Raw genomic sequence first — 16,262 nt, forward strand, 5'->3', positions numbered from 1 at the left:
TGTTACCAATTTAAAAAAAACAATTGAAATTATGCCCTCTATCAATTTAAATTTACTTTGCATTAAAAATGAATGCTTTTAAAACTCTTTACAAAATAGCACAAGAGGTGGGATTAGTTCCTGTTAGCTGCATTATCACAGAGTATTTCTTTAATAAGATGTTAACAAAATAATGAAGCATGTATGTAATTTTCTATTTGATATAAAAGTTAAGTACAAGAAATTCATAGAACAAGTAATCATGTGATGTAAACATCTGTGAAACTATTGCTAAAATTGCTTTTGTACTAATTTCACATGTGGATTTATCTTCCTTGCACCATTAGTATGTAAACAAATGCATCATTGTGAACTTATATAAAATTTATTTATGCACACAATTTGAATTCAGAGTGCACACATGTAAATGATAATCCACACTGAGCTAGGTTCCCTCTGTGAAACCACAGCATAGACGACTACCACTGAAACAAAAAAAGATAATTAGAAACAAGATTAGGCTTACAGAAAAATACTTTTGCTGAAATTAAAAACAAACAAGTTCATTGTCAAACAAGGAACAGAAACACCCCACCTATGGTCCTTTAAGAAACATTTCTGTCAGGTGTTGTCACACTAAAAGATAAAGCAAATACAGCTGACTGTTTGTCACACGCATTCAGATCTTCACGTTTGGAGCATGGCCTATTATCCAATGTGTTTGAGAGCTTGCACTGCATAAACAGGGGAATGCATAAACAGGGGGAAATGCTGCACTGTTTAAGAGAAAAAATACTTTTGTACAACAGACCAAAAAAGGTAAAATTTCTTAGAATATCACATTATTTTCAGTATTTTTTTTACTGACGATTTTATCTTTGGATCAAACAAAGCCGTCAATGTTTTGGTTTTAGGTATAAATTTAATTACACACCCCTTAAAGTTTAATCTATTTCAAACCCAACTTGAACAATCTCCCTACTACTTATAGAAAGCAGCAGATGCCTCAGAATAATATACAGATTTTTACAACTGCTGCTTTAATCAAGTACCATCTATATTCTAAGGGATGTAGGTCTGGCAGAAATTTAGTACATTCTCTTACAATAAATGTGTTTTTTTTGTAAAGAAGAGATATATAGAACAGATATTCTGCTTTAGCCATTAGACAGTATGCTGTGACCAGTACTTGAAATCCTTTGCTGCTAATATTTGTAGAAAGCAGGATACAATCGAGGACAAGCAGAGTGTTTACAGTATTTTTGAAGCCAGACAATAAGCAAGGTTGAAAGGAAAGTCCTCCATTTATCAAACATATATTCACCCTCTCCAACAGTGCATAGACTAATGATAAAAGCTTAAAGATGGGTGCATGGTATTTATTTGACCAAAGTCATAAAAACGTGGAAAACTGAGAAATGAGCCCCATGTTAAATTTAAAGAAAAAACAAGTTGTGAGTCTTTGCTCTAAAGGAGGAAACACCGACATACGATAATGTAAGAAATATAAAAAATCCTGAACTCTAAAACTCGAAGAATGGTTTTTGAAACATACAAATTCAGATAGGTCTTTGAGAGCCAGTTCAGTTAATATAAAGGCTCCTCTCTGGGCAGGGCAGCAGACTAATTCACTTGCATAAGTTTATGGTAGTAGCCACATTTACTAACAAAACATATATTCAATGTTAGTAGCACAAGGCCAAACAAATAAAACATGGTTTTTCTCAGTAAGCAGAAATAAATCAGAATTTGTATCAGCTGTTTCTTGAAATGTGTGGTACATCAAACTGCTCATAGTGTTTCTATTTAGTTCTGTTTTTGGCAGGATACTTAGATTAAAAAAATAATTTCTGCTATCTACAGGCTAGGTCTTACAGGTGCACTTTAAAATGTCCTATTGTGCGTGAACCAGTCATGTTTACAGTGTTATGTAAACAAGTTGTATGAACCTTTCTGGCACAAGGCAAGTTTGGGTAGGCATGGTTAGTTACAATTAAAGTTAGTCATTAAAAGCAAGTGGTTTACACAACACAGATTTTCATAAAAAGGTCTTATTTCGTTGTTGCACTGACAATGAATCAGTGTATAACTTACAATATTGCTGTTCCTGAGCAGGAACTGCATTGATAGAATATTAATGAGTTGGTAGAGTCAGAAGTCCTACATGTTTATTTATCTAATGGTCTAAAAGTTATCGTGCGTCCATTTTGTCTGTCCTATTTAAAAGAGACAGAACAACTAACGGTGAAATTATTCCTTTCAAAAGTACTCATTTCTTTTCTAAATGCAATCACTGCACATTTTCCATTTCTCTGATTAAAACATCCCTTAATTAGGCCAGGCGGGCTGCCATGGTGCATTTTAAAATACTATGAAATATGCACAATATCATTGCAGATCACTAATAAGTAAAGCACACCCTACAAAATACAACTTTGTAATAAAACATGTTAGACATCACAGCACACCCCTTTTTCACAATTCTGAGCAGAACTAGAGTGTCATAGCAATCAGTTTGGCCTCAATATATGATTCAGTTTGTTTTGATCAAAGGAATAAAATTCAGTGACAAAAGTCCAAAACAGGAATGAATGAAGTCTATTATTACCAGGAATTATTTCAGTAACCAGGTTTTGCAAACTGACAACTTATTTTTCAGTATTAAGATAATGTGCTGACTCTCAACCTATACATCATAGGTTAAAACTGAAGTACAGCAAAATGGAATGTTAAAGGAACCATCGTACACTTCTTCAGAAGTATAACTGAACTACACTTGTTAGGAGCATCGGTATTATTTTGGCCTCTCCTCAAATTTAGACTTGGAGGAAATAGTCTTTCCCAAACTTAAATTGCAGCCCATCTTTAAGCTTTCTCGTGTTTTTTTTTCAAACATGCATAATATCTCCATGTTCCAAGTTTTTTAAAATATTCCCTAAATCTACCATATCACTGTTTTCTCTTCAAGAGGGAAAAGGAGGGAGGGGAAGGCGGGGGGAAAAGAGTTTACTACCAGAGCGTAATGCTCAGAACCCTGTATTTGCAATACAAAAACATTTTTTTTTCCAAAACCATGCTTCATTTTCTAAGTGAAGGCAATTACACCAGTAATTTCCCCCCAAAACTGTACAGCAGTCACTGGATCACTGACTTTGCCAGCAGTGAATGACATGATCACCATGACGACCCCCAACTATCACGGCATGGCCCACAAATACACACACACACCCGAAGCAGCAGGCAGAGGCAATTCTCAAATGTTATATCTGCACTGTCTCCATCCGGACTCGGAGAAACATTTCAGCAAGGCTTATGGGCGACTAGGAGGCTATTTTGTCAACTGTAAACTTCTCCTCTTTAATAGTTTGTCTTCCAAGAGTTCAAAGGGGGCAACATCTGACTGCCCTTCCACAAGGTGCTGACAAGCTTGGGGTGAAATCAGTTTGCAATTCCGAAAGTCAATTAGAGTAAGATTTGGGCAGTCTTTAAGCAGCGTTAGGCACTGATCTGTTATCCCATTGCAACCTGAGAGGAAAAAACATTAAAAGGATTAAGACAACAGTATTTATTGACAATTGTCAATTTAATATTGCCATCTGTAAATGTTATAAAGGTTGACTCCTCCCTTTGAGAACTAAAACCGAATTACTCAAGTAAAAGAAATCCCTGACGCTCATTTTACAATCCACAAGTAACAATTTATTTATCTGTGAACCCAATTAACTAAACTGTTAACAGACCAAACAATTCCCCTCTAACTACTAACTATTCCCGAATAATGCAAGATTCTAATGGTATGCTTTTCCAATAAGTACAAGTCCCCCACATATATAATAAAACAATAGGGTTTAGTCTCTCGAAATTACAGCCAGGTTACTTGTCTTCCAGAACTGTGTCTCTTCTCTGCTGATCCTTCTGTCATGCTTGCTTTCTCTGTAGATTCTTCTGTCAGGAATTTAGATGGGGTTCCAATGTACCACAATAAATAGATGGTGCTTTTGCTAGGAGCTGAGAGTTCTTACCGCTTAGCGGATAGCAGTTAGCTCTGGAATTTTTTCCAACTATCCCCTTCTTTTATACCTCTGATGACCTATCAATATTTTTACAATCTGATTGGTCCTAGGTTGTCAAAACTATCAGATTTAAATTTAATAGATTTCTGATAGCCAAGCCCTGTCTCGAATTGATTTGCTAAATTAAAAAAAAATGCTGCTTGGTCTGCTAACTGCACAGCCTTTTAATACAAATGTTTCCATTTGGGTGCTCTGTGCACCTCAATCTCTGACCTACTTAAAGTCATCCCTTTTTAAATCTCTAAACACAGGGGAAAAAAACACCTTTAAAAGGGATCATGTAATGCTTTCCCCATTTCATAATTTTACAAACACTAACTTCACAACACTAAATGAAAACTCTTTTCATATTTTCCCTCAGGTTCAGGAGAGCAATGCCAAGTGGACAGCACTACATTGTCAGTACTGGGTGGATCTAATAATTTGGTAAATAGTCCGTTATCTTATCACCAAATACAGGTATGTTTACGGTATTACAATTTTTTTAAAAACAGGAAACTAAGGCTATTTGACTCATTGTGCCTGCATCATCTTTTCAAATGACCATCTTGCTCAGTGCTATTTTCCTATCTTCTCCTTATACCCCTGCATCTGGTTCATGTTCAAATAACTATCTAATTTACCTGTGAATACCTCAGTCAAGAATACCTCCAGCACAGGTGAAAGTGATGAAGGGTTTTTGCCTGAAGGTTGATTCTCCTGCTCCTCAGACGCTGCCTGACCTGCTGTGCTTTTCCAGCACCACACACTTGACTCATACCTCCAGCATACACTGGCAGTGCATTTCAGACCCTACCTATTCATGGTGAGAAAAACCTTTACCTCTCACCACTTTTGCTTTTACTAATCACTTTAACACCCATATCACCAGTATGTTCAGATTACAAGAGCCTATACAGAGGCATTTCTAATTTTTTAGCATTTACTCAGTAATTCTTAGTGTTTGTGAATTACTTTATCCTAGTATGATCACCACTGTGTGGACAACCAGTGAAGTTTGTAAAAACAGCAATGAAACCATTGACTGAGCTGGCTAAATCCACAGGATTATACTCATCCACTCAATGTCTATGAAGAAATAAAAAAATATGTTGTTGAGATACTAACGATCTTTTTACCTGAAAGGTCAATTTCAGTCAGTGTTTCCCGTATAGACGAGCCAGGCGCTGTCAGGATGGCAATGGATTGATCAGACAAGTGGTTGCACTGGCTGAGATCCAGCTTGTTCAACATTGGCATGTGACGGGTCATCAGTGCCAGGGAGATGTCAGTGATGTCCAGACCAGCTAAGTGAAATTCTGTCAGGTTCCAGAGTTTGCTCTGATCGTTGTTCTGACCTGTGAAAGACAGAAAAAGGGTAGCTGCTTTCAAAGGTCATGTTGAAATTACAAATATTGATACAATCACAGACACAGAAAAGTTAAAAAGTTTGTAAGATAATAAACATTTGGAAACAGGGTAATTTTAGACATCAGCAAATGCATGTTATGCAAAATCAAAATGTTGGAGAAAGTTGCAACAATGTTTTGTCAATTGCCTTGAGCTTTTGTTTTTAAATTAGGAACGTGACTTAACACACTCTGGCAGAGTACCATGACAAATCTTCAAAAAGCTGTTCCATGTAGATTGCTTTGATCTTCTGGTATGTCAGTTGAGACATTATCACATGGACTTGAGCAAGACCTTCATCAAGGTTCCACATAGTACTCTGGTTAGTAAAGACAGACCACATGGGATTCAGGGTGAGCGTGCCAACTGGGTACAAAATTAGCTCGATGGTAGGAGGCAGAGGGCAGTGGTACAGGGTTGTTGTTCAGACTGGAGGCTTGTGATCAGCAGTGTACTGCAAGGATCAGTGCTGGGTCTACTGTTGCTAGTCATTTACATAAACAACTTGGATGAGAACACGAAGGCATGGTTAGTAACTCTGCGGATGACACCAAAAATTGGTGGTATAGTGGACAGTGAAGGTTATCTAACAGTACAATAAGGATCTTGATCAACTAGGTCAGTGGGCTGAACAATGGCAGATGGAGTTTAATTCAAATAAATGGGAGGTATTGCATTTTGGCAAGCAAACCAGGGCAGGACTTACATGGTTTATTGGGGGACCCTAGGGAGTATTGTTGAAGAGAGAGACCTAGGGCTGCAGGTACTTAGTCCCTTGAAAGTGGAGTCACAAGTCGATAGGGTGGTGAAGGAGGCATTTGGCTCGCTTGCTTTCATTGTACTCAATTCTGTGACCATCACTCTACAAGACATTGGTAAGGCCACATTTGGAGTGCTGCGTACAATTTTGGTCACCCTGCAGTAGGAATGATGTGATTAAACTGGAAAGGATGCAAAACACTTACAAGGATGTTACTGAGGTTGGAGGGTTTGAAGGAGAGACTGGGACCTTTTCTCCCCTGGAACATAGGAGGCAAAGGGATGATCTTAGAGGTCTACGAGATGATAAGGGGCACAGTTAAGATGAATAGCTAGGTCTTTTCCCTATGGTAGTGCAGCCCAAACTAGAGGATACAGGTTTAAAACAATTTAAGAGGGACCGCAGGTGCAACTTTTTCCACATAGAGGGTGGTGCATGTATGGAATAAGTTACCAGAGGAAGTGGTAGAAGCATATACAATTACAACATTTCAAACAGCTACATGGATAGGAACAGTTTAGAGGGATATAGGCCAAATACAGGCAAATGGGACTAGTTCAGTTTAGGAAACCTGGTTGGCATGGACAAGTTGGGCTGAAGGATCTGTTTCCAAATGATATGACTATGATCGAAATACCAGCTGTTAATTGTGACTTGGATCTAAAGCAACATTCAATGCTGTGTGTGTTGGTCCTGATCTAAACCAGGTTCATTTCCTTTTTTAGTCAAGCTTCTTTATTATTTCACTAAGAAAGGATGTGGTCAGCAGAGCATGTTGCGTTCTGAAGAAAATGTTAACCAGATGCTCGATAGCAAAAATGAAAGATTCCGAACATCTTAAAACACATGGACAACCATTTTCTAATATGTGATAATCTCAACTATTCGAAGATGAAGAAAACAATTTTAGTTTAACAGACAGTAAGTTGTCAAAATACTAGTGAAGATGGTTTAGCTTAAATTCATACATCACTGCACAGATAAAACTATAGATCCAGTGTTATGCTTCTCTCTACTGCAGTAAAATACTAAGTAGTTGTCAACCGATTGGATGTGTATTAACTCTTTGAACTGACCTACTCTGCAATCTGTAGGCGGTGAAAGCAACTCTTTCATCTGGGAGTCTTTCAGGTCCTCCACCCAGCGAAGATCAAGCATGTGTAGAAGGGGACAGCTCGCCGTACAAAGTGCAGAGATTGCACTCCAAATGCAACCTGCTAGTGCTAGGATTTTCAAATCTGTCAGAAAAAGATAAGATTCGCACTTAAAATCAACTTAAAAAGTAGGTGACAGTACAGAATAGGCTGTTCATTAATCTTTAACCCATGACATATCTGCAGACATAATGGAGATAAACCTTCAAGTGCCAATTGCTTTCTGCATGTTCACGAATTGCACAAAGTGCTATTTACCAGGTCACTACGAGATGAAAAGGCTTCCATTCAAAGCAAAACAGTGAGGAACCTCCAGCTGGTTTTCTTGGAACAGAGCTCCTTCTTACTCAGTTGATAAGGGGAAAACAACAGGACTAGCAAGTACAAACCTCCAGTTAAGGTAAAACCATTTAAAATTTTCAAACACAGATTTCAACTCCCTTATATCAGCAAAAATAAATGAAGGCCATATACTGGCATCACTGCTCACGTACATCTCTTGGGAGTCTTATGAACTTTCACCAGCACCTGTAACTTCTCCTTCATGTCACATCCTAAATTGGAACTATATTTCATTTCTTCACTTTACTTGGGTCAAAACACTAGCATTCCCTCCCAAACAGCATGGCAGTATACCTAAATAAACAGGTTTGCAAGAGTTCAACAATATGGTTCACTGTAACTTCTCAAGGGTAATTACGGGTGGATAATAAATGCTGGCCTTGTTTTGATGCTCACATCCCATGAATAGATTAAAAACTAACAGACAAACTGCATTATTAATGTTGCAGAAGACTGAGGGTTTGTAGCCAGATGTCTTGTGATAAATGTAACTGGGGCTCTCTATTAAAATTTGGTTGTCAATGAAAGCTATTGAATTTGAGTGGGAAAAGCGAGAGCTCCTACATACTAATGCCAGAGGAAGTGGTGGAGGCTGGTACAATTGCAACATTTAAAAGGCATCTGGATGGGTTTATGAATAGGAAGGGTTTGGAGGGATGTGGGCTGGGTGCTGGCAGGTGGGACTAGATTGGATTGGGATATCTAGTCGCCATGGACAGGTTGGACCGAAGGGTCTGTTTCCATGCTGTATATCTCTTATGACTCTAAATACCAAATTAGAAGGCCTGAGATTGCATGTGGTACTACAAATGTGTAGGGAATGATGCACATGCTTGAAATTTCAGATTTATCTTTATTATACCTTGAAGTGAAGAAAATTGTAATACTCAAATTCAAAATCAAAGCAAATTCAGAATGCCTTAACAATAAAAATTTTCAAATCTGGTCACTAGATACCTTTCTTTTCAGTTTATGATCACCATGGGGGATCCGGACACTTGCATCCAGGCAAATAGCAAGTATATGGGACAGTTTTGGCGAGGCAGGTATTGAGTTACTCACTGTAGAATTCCCAGCCTCTCATCTGCTCTTGCAGCCACAGTATTTATGACTGATTCAGCTGAGTTTCTTATCAATGGTAACTGATAAAATGCTAATGTAGGGGGATCCAGCAATAGTAATGCTATATAATATCAAAGGAGAGATGGTTAGTTTCTGTCTTAGAGACGGTCATTGCCTCATGTTTACATGGCACAAATGTTGTTGGCCTAAACATGGTCAGATCAGGCTGCATCTGGACATAGATGTCTTCAATACTTGGTGAGGTCTGAACACTAAGTAGGCATCATGAACAGCCCATTTCTGATTTTATGATGGAGGGAAGGCCATTGATAAACAGCTGAAGATGGCTGGGCTCAAGACACCACTACAAATGCCCCTCAGTGTAGTGTCCTTGTGCAGAGGTGACTGACCTTCAGAAAAAAAAACATCTTCCTTTGTGCTAGTTAGGATTCCAACCAGTGGAGAGCTTTCCCCAGTTCCCATCTGAAATTTTGCACGGGCACTTTGGTATCACATTTAGTGAAATGATGCTTTGATGTCAAGGGTAGTCAGTCAATCTTTTGTCACTTTTGGAATTAAGCTATTTTGTCCATTGTTGGATCAAGAGTCTAATTAGATCAGGAGTCAAGTGGCCCTGGTGGAGTACTGGTGAGCAGGTTCTTGCTGTATGTGTGTGGCTTGATAGCGCTATTGACAATCATTTCCATTATTTTGCTGTTGACAGAGTAGATTGATGAGGCAGTAATTGGCAGAATTGGATTTGTCCTGCTTTCTATGGATGGGGTGCACTTGGAAAATTGTCCACATTGCTGAGTCAAAGCCAGTGTCATAGCTGTACTGGGTAGCTTGGCTAAGGACACAAGTTCTGTAGCACGGGGTCTTCAGTGGCATTACTGTGTTCAACTGAGAAAGTCTATTCTGTAGTTAAAGTTTACACATTTGGCTTGTAATCTAATAAACACAGGTGATTATTAATTATTGTATTTAACTTTGTTGCAGTTTGTCTAACAGAAGCAGATAGATTGGAGATATTTGTCGTCACGCATTCAAAAAATTAAAATTTGCCAAACTACCATTTCCTAAGGATATCATGCATTATCCTTCAATTTTTCACCATCTTAGAGCCACTGAGCAGTACAATGTGAAGGATACACTATACAAGGGGTCCCCAAGTTACAAATTAGATTAGATTACTTAGTGTGGAAACAGGCCCTTCAAACCAACAAGTCCACACCGACCCGCCGAAGCGCAACCCACCCATACCCCTACATATACCCCTTACCTAACACTACGGAAAATTTAGCATGGCCTATTCACCTGACCCACATATCTTTGGACTGTGGGAGGAAACCGGAGCACCCGGAGGAAACCCATGCAGACACGGGGAGAACGTGCAAACTCCACACAGTCAGTCGCCTGAGTCGGGAATTGAACCCGGGTCTCTGGCGCTGTGAGGCAGCAGTGCTAACCACTGTGCCACCGTGCCGCCCACAAATGTTCATACTTACATGCAAGGTTGCACAGCACTATTAATTTTAAGGATTTGACATGCGGACGTTTGCTCATACCTACAAATGGATATTTTATATTGTACTATACTGTGTTCTGACTTGTGCATAAATGAACCAATGAATGTACTGAGGAATGGATCCAGTTTGGAAACTGGGGGCTGCTGTATATGACTGATTGATAGAATATAAATTTCATTCAAGGCAATCACTCTCTGGAATGCAAGGCACCAAGTGATGTCATACAACATCATGGAATGAAGAAATAGATTCCTTAACCTATTGCCAATCCATGGTGTTCATGGAGAAAACGCTGATATAATCAACTTTGCATAAATGCATGGGGCTCAGTTCATCCTCAGAATCAAAATTACAGACCTAATAGGATTCTACATGCACAGGACATGGGCTTCAGTGCTTCTGGTAGCTCTTACTTCAGACTATGATCCAAGGACACCTTCCCTGACCCTCCACCCTGACAAACTGGTAACGGCCAAAGCAAATCCTGTAAAGGAGGAAAACGTGGCCATCAAGTGTACCACATGGCTAAATGGGAGTCCTGCAATTGTATAAACTGAATAGATCATATATAATCCTCCAAGTGTTAATATATTTATCTCAAATCACAAGACAGGATTTCCCATTTTGTTACAATTCATTCAGACAGTGAGAGTCTCTACAGTAACATCGTTTGAGTACTCTTCTATTTCAGGGACTTGAAACATCCTGCAAGAACTTTAATTTGAATCATGAAATGCCACAATATCAAGATATTTACATTGGCAATAAATGAAAAGAATGTGAAGAGAATGATCTTCCCCAGGGATACTCAGGTTGGTGGCATCAGGTTCTGATTTGAATTCAGGCTTCAAATAACCATAACACCAGTGACTGTGAAAAGTGAAATCACTTCAGACTGACTTGACAGTTGTAAATAAATGCTCCCTTTCACAACTCTAATCTTCTCATCAAATAGGTCTTCAGTTAACTTTTAACTACTTTCAAGTCAAATGTATTCTCTTTGAACTGGACAAAATCAGAGCAAAATCTTAAATCATTACCCTGACGCAGTTTATCCAAAGACATTACAGCAAAACTAGAAGACATAATTCAGGAGCGGGATGGAATACTCTCCACTTGCCCGAATGGATGCAGCTCAAACAAGACACTGAGCACCATCGAGGATAAAGTAGCCTGCTTGACTGACACCACATTTTCAAACACATAGCTGTCACTGTGCATCAGTGTAAGATGCATTGCAGAAATTCAAAGCTCCTCAGACAGCACCTTTTAAGATTCATAATCTCTATTGTCTAGAATGACGAGGGCAGCAGATGCATGGCAATACTGTTGCCTGTAGGTTCCCTTCCAATGCCACACGCCATCCTAGTTTTTGAACTTCACTGTCACTGAGCCAAAGAACTAGGGGCAATTCAGCTCCTCAAGCCTCCTGCTCCATTTAATATAATCATAACTGATCTCATCTTTGCCGCAATCCCACATTTCTGCCTACTCTCCATCCCCTTCAATCCAGTCCCTCCTTAAATTTGCTCAATGTCCCAGCATCCAGCGTATTTTGGGGCAATGGTGAATTCCACAGAATCATGACCCTTTGAGAGAAATATTTTCTCCTCATCCAAGTTTTAAATCTACTACCCCTTATCCTATATCTACGAGGAGCACCTATTATGGTTCTCAGGAATCATCAGCACAGAGTTTCTGCATTACAATTTAAATGGAGTGCCTACTGTAGGGAATGTGCTTAAATTGGCAAATTTAAACTAAATTAGCACATAATTAAATTGTTCTACATTCCTGACATGTAGTGTTACATATTTAATGAGAATGTTAATACAATTATCCTCATTCTAGAGATCTGTACAAGTGCAAAAGAGATCTTCTTAGAATTCACAAATACATGTACAAAATCCAGGCTTACTCTGTAATTTGTTTATGAGCCAACTAAGTTGCTTTTTCGATATGTTTGTCCAGCTAAGGTTCAGTACGATAGGCTGTCTCCTGATGATCCCACTCAGCATAGTTGGAGTGATCGATTTGCAGCCACTCAGGTTAATTGTGGTCCACAACCGCTTGTCACAACACCTGTAACCACCGAGAAAGAAACAAAACGAAGATCAGTGAAACTATGCAGTGGATAAGCAGAAAGTTACAAAATAAAAACAAATGTTTTGAGATTTAATACTAAATAAGTACAGAAGCATTCAAATCGCAGCATTAAGAATGTAAATTAATTTAGAAGTAGGTTGCTCACTGTATACATAAAATGAATCAGCAGGTACACAAAGTATGACGAGGCTATGTACACACAACATGCAAGCTTATATATGGCTTGTAGTTGCATACTGACTGGCAATTTGTACACAATAGCCATTTAAATTAATTCATGACAATCAAGACAATTTGGAATAAATACCAGAGGTGCAGGATTGGAACAGTGTCTATAAAACTTCAGTTTATACACAACATCACAATTCTGCCCCTCACCCTCCATGTCCCAAACTCACACCCCAACCCAATCATTAAGTCTAATGTCTTTAAGCTCAAAGTTAAAAAAATAACAATATGCAAGAAGCACCACCTTAATGTGCGCCGACATTCATGACGGTGCCAAAACACAGATTGTACAGATGGGGGATATAATTTCCTCATTGCTGTCATGTTTGGCTAAGCCACCATTTATTGCCCATCCCTAACTGCCCTAAAGAGCTTCCTTTCTGGGGTGCAGGAACATCTATGGTGCTTCCAGGATTATGACCCAGCGAAAATAAAGAAATTGCAATACAGCTTTAAGTCAGGATGGTATGCAATTTGGACGGTTGGGGTAATGTCCTTATGTATATGTTGCCCTTATCCTTCTGTGGTACAGGTGGTTTACAAAGTGCTGGCAAAATGAGCCTTGTTGAGTTGCAGCAGTGCATCTTGTTAATGATAAACACTTTACCACTGCATACTGGTGGTTCAGGAGAAGAAGGGCTCATGCCCGAAACGTCGAATCTCCTGTTCCTTGGATGCAGCCTGACCTGCTGCGCTTTTCCAGCAACACATTTTCAGCTCTGATCTCCAGCATCTGCAGTCCTCACTTTCTCCTAGAGAAATTGAGGGTTTGGTTAAGAAAATGAAGGAAGTATATATCAGGTATATACAGGATAGATGGAGTGAATCCTAAGAAGAACAAAGGCAGTAGGAGTATACTTAGGAAGGAAATCAGGATAGCAGAAAGGAGACAGGAGATGGCTTTGACAAATAGAGTTAAGGGGAATCCAAAGGGTTTTTACAAATACATCAAGGGCAAAAGGGTAACTAAGGAGAGAAAGGGCCCCTCAAAGATCAGCAAGGCAGCCTTTGTGCGGAGCCGCAGGAGATACAAAACGAGTATCTTGAATCAGTATTTACTGTGGAGAAGGACATGGAAGATATAGAATGTAAGGAAACAGATGGTGACACCTTGAAAAATCCCCATAACAGAGGAAGATGTGCTGAATGTCTTGAAACAGAAAGGTGAATAAATCCTCACGACCTGATCAGGTGTACGCTAGAACTCTTTGGGAAGCTAGGGAAGTGATTGCTGGGTCACTTGCTGAGGTATTTGTATCATCGATAGTCACAGGCGAGGTGCTGGAAGAGTGGAGGTTGGCAAACGTGGTGCCACTTTTAACAAAGATGGTAAGGAAAAGCCAGGCAACTATAGACCAGTGAGTTTGACATCTGTGGTAGGAAAGTTGTTGGAGGGAATCCTGAGGGATATGATGTACATGTATTTGGAAAGACAAGGATTGATTAGAGATAGTCAATATGGCTTTGTGCATGGGAAAACATGTCTCAAACTTGATTGAGTTTTTTGAAGCAGTAACAAAGAGGATTGATGAGGTGAGAGCAGCAGAGGTAATCTATATGGACTTCAGTCACGCATTCAACAAGGTTCCTCATGGTAGGTGGACTAGCAAGGTTAGATCACATGAAATAGAGGGAGAACTAAGACTTTGGATGCAGTACCGGCTTGAATGTAGAAGACAGAGGGTGGTGGTGGGAGGGTTGCTTTTCAGACTGGAGGCCTGTGACTAGTGATGTGCCATAAGGATCATTGTTGGGTCCACTACTTTTTGTCATTTATATAAATGATTTGGATGTGAACATAGGAGTTATAGTTAGTAAGTTTGTAGATGACACCAAACTCGGAGGTGTGGTGGTCATTGGAAGAAGGTTACCTCAGTACAAGATCTTGATCAGGTGGGCCAATGGGCTTGAGGAGAGGCAGGTGGAGTTTTAGATAAATGGGAGGTGCTGCATTTTAGGAAAGTAAATCTTAGCATGACTTATACGCTTAATGGTAAGGTCCTAGGGAGTGTTGCTGAACAAAGAGACCTTGGAGTGCAGGTTCATAGCTCCTTGAAAGTAGTCGCAGGTAACTTGGATAGTGGAGGCAGTGCTTGGTATGCTTTCCTTTATTGGTCAGAGTATTGAGTACAGGAATTGGGAGGTCATGTTGCGGCTATACAGGACATTGGTTAGACCACTTTTGGAATATTGGACGCAATTCTGATCTCCTTCCTATCAAAATGTTGTTGTGAAACTTGAAAGGATTCAGAAAAGATTTACAAGGATGGAGCCAGGGTTGGAGGATTTGAGCTATAGGGAGAGGTTGAATAAGCTGGGTGTCTTTCCTGGAGTGTTGGAGGCCGAGGGGTGACCTTACAGAGGTTTATAAAATCATAAAGGGCATGGATAGGGTAAATAGACAAGGTCAAGATTAGAGTGGTGCTGGAAAAGCACAATAGGTCAGGCAGCATCTGAGGAGCAGGATAATTGACGGTTTAGGCAAAAGCCCTTCATCAGGAATGAGGCTGTGAGCCTCTGGGTGAAGAGATAAATGCTTTTCCAGCACCACTCTAATCTCGCCTCTCATCTCCAACATCTGCAGCACTCACTTTCATCTAAATAGACAAGGTCTTTTCCCTGGAGTGGGAGAGTCCAGAACTGGAGGTCATAGATTTAGGGTGAGAGATGAAAGATATGACAGACCTTTTTCATGCAGAGCATGGTGCATGTATGGAACGAGCTGCCAGAGGAAGTGGTGGAGGCTAATACAATTGTAACATTTAAAAGGCATCTGGATAGGTATATGAATAGGAAGGGTTTGGAGGGATGTGGGCCAGGTGCTAGCAAGTGGGGCTAGATTAGGTTGGGATAGCTGGTCGGCATGGATGAGTTGAACGGTAGGGTCAGTTTCTGTGCTGTATGACTATGACTTGTTTAGCATGAATGGATATTGTCCAAGTTTTGCTGCATATTGGCATGGACTGCTTTAGTATCTCAGCAATCAATGAACATTCCCACTTCTGATCTTATAATGGGAGGAGGTAATTGACAAAACAACAACAGAAGATAGTTGGGCTTAGGACACTACTGTGGAACTGAGATGGCAGCAACCATCTTCCTTTGTGCCAGGACTCCAACCTGTAGAGAGTTTTCCTCCTAACTGCCATCAACTGCAGTTTTCCTCAGGCTTCTTGATGCCACATCTGGTGAAACGTGGCCTGATGTCAAGTGTGTTGACACTCATCTCAGCTCTGAAGTTTGGTTCATGTTAGAACCTAGCTTCAAATGAAGTCAGGAACTAGTGGCCCTGGCAGAAACCAAGCGAGTGGCAATGAGCAGGTTATTGCTTAGCAAGAGCTGCTCGACAGTGCTGTTGATCACTCTTTCCATCACTTTACTGATGATCAAGAGTAGACCAATGGGGTGTTAACTGGCCAGGTTGGATTCGTCCTGCTCTTTATGTATAGGACATACCAGAGCATCTTACCACATTACAACACTGGCATCTAAATAGCACTGGAACAGCTTGGCTAAGGTTGCAAGTTCTGAAGCACGCATCTTCAGTGTTACATCTGTAATGTTGTCAGGGCACATGGCTTTTGCAACATTGAGTTATTTATGCTGACCAGCTAGATCAGCACGGGTGCTGGCTAGCCAC

The 16,262-nt window shown here is 39.9% G+C and overlaps 1 protein-coding gene across 2 annotated transcripts in view; it reads right to left on the bottom strand.

Annotated features, from left to right (window-relative positions):
• LOC132830419 (lysine-specific demethylase 2B-like) overlaps positions 1-16,262 on the bottom strand; it is a 159,540-nt gene continuing 143,278 nt past the window's right edge. For both annotated transcript variants that reach the window (XM_060848098.1, XM_060848097.1), the window contains exons 8-11: positions 12,207-12,370; positions 7,278-7,439; positions 5,171-5,389; positions 1-3,504 (exon numbers count right to left, since the gene is read on the bottom strand). In XM_060848098.1, the coding sequence (XP_060704081.1) occupies positions 3,308-3,504; positions 5,171-5,389; positions 7,278-7,439; positions 12,207-12,370 (742 nt within the window). In that variant the 3' untranslated portion in view covers positions 1-3,307. The remainder of the gene's footprint in view (positions 3,505-5,170; positions 5,390-7,277; positions 7,440-12,206; positions 12,371-16,262) is intronic.

The sequence above is a fragment of the Hemiscyllium ocellatum genome, chromosome 31 (genome assembly GCF_020745735.1).
Source record: "Hemiscyllium ocellatum isolate sHemOce1 chromosome 31, sHemOce1.pat.X.cur, whole genome shotgun sequence".
Classification (NCBI taxonomy): Eukaryota; Metazoa; Chordata; class Chondrichthyes; order Orectolobiformes; family Hemiscylliidae; genus Hemiscyllium; species Hemiscyllium ocellatum.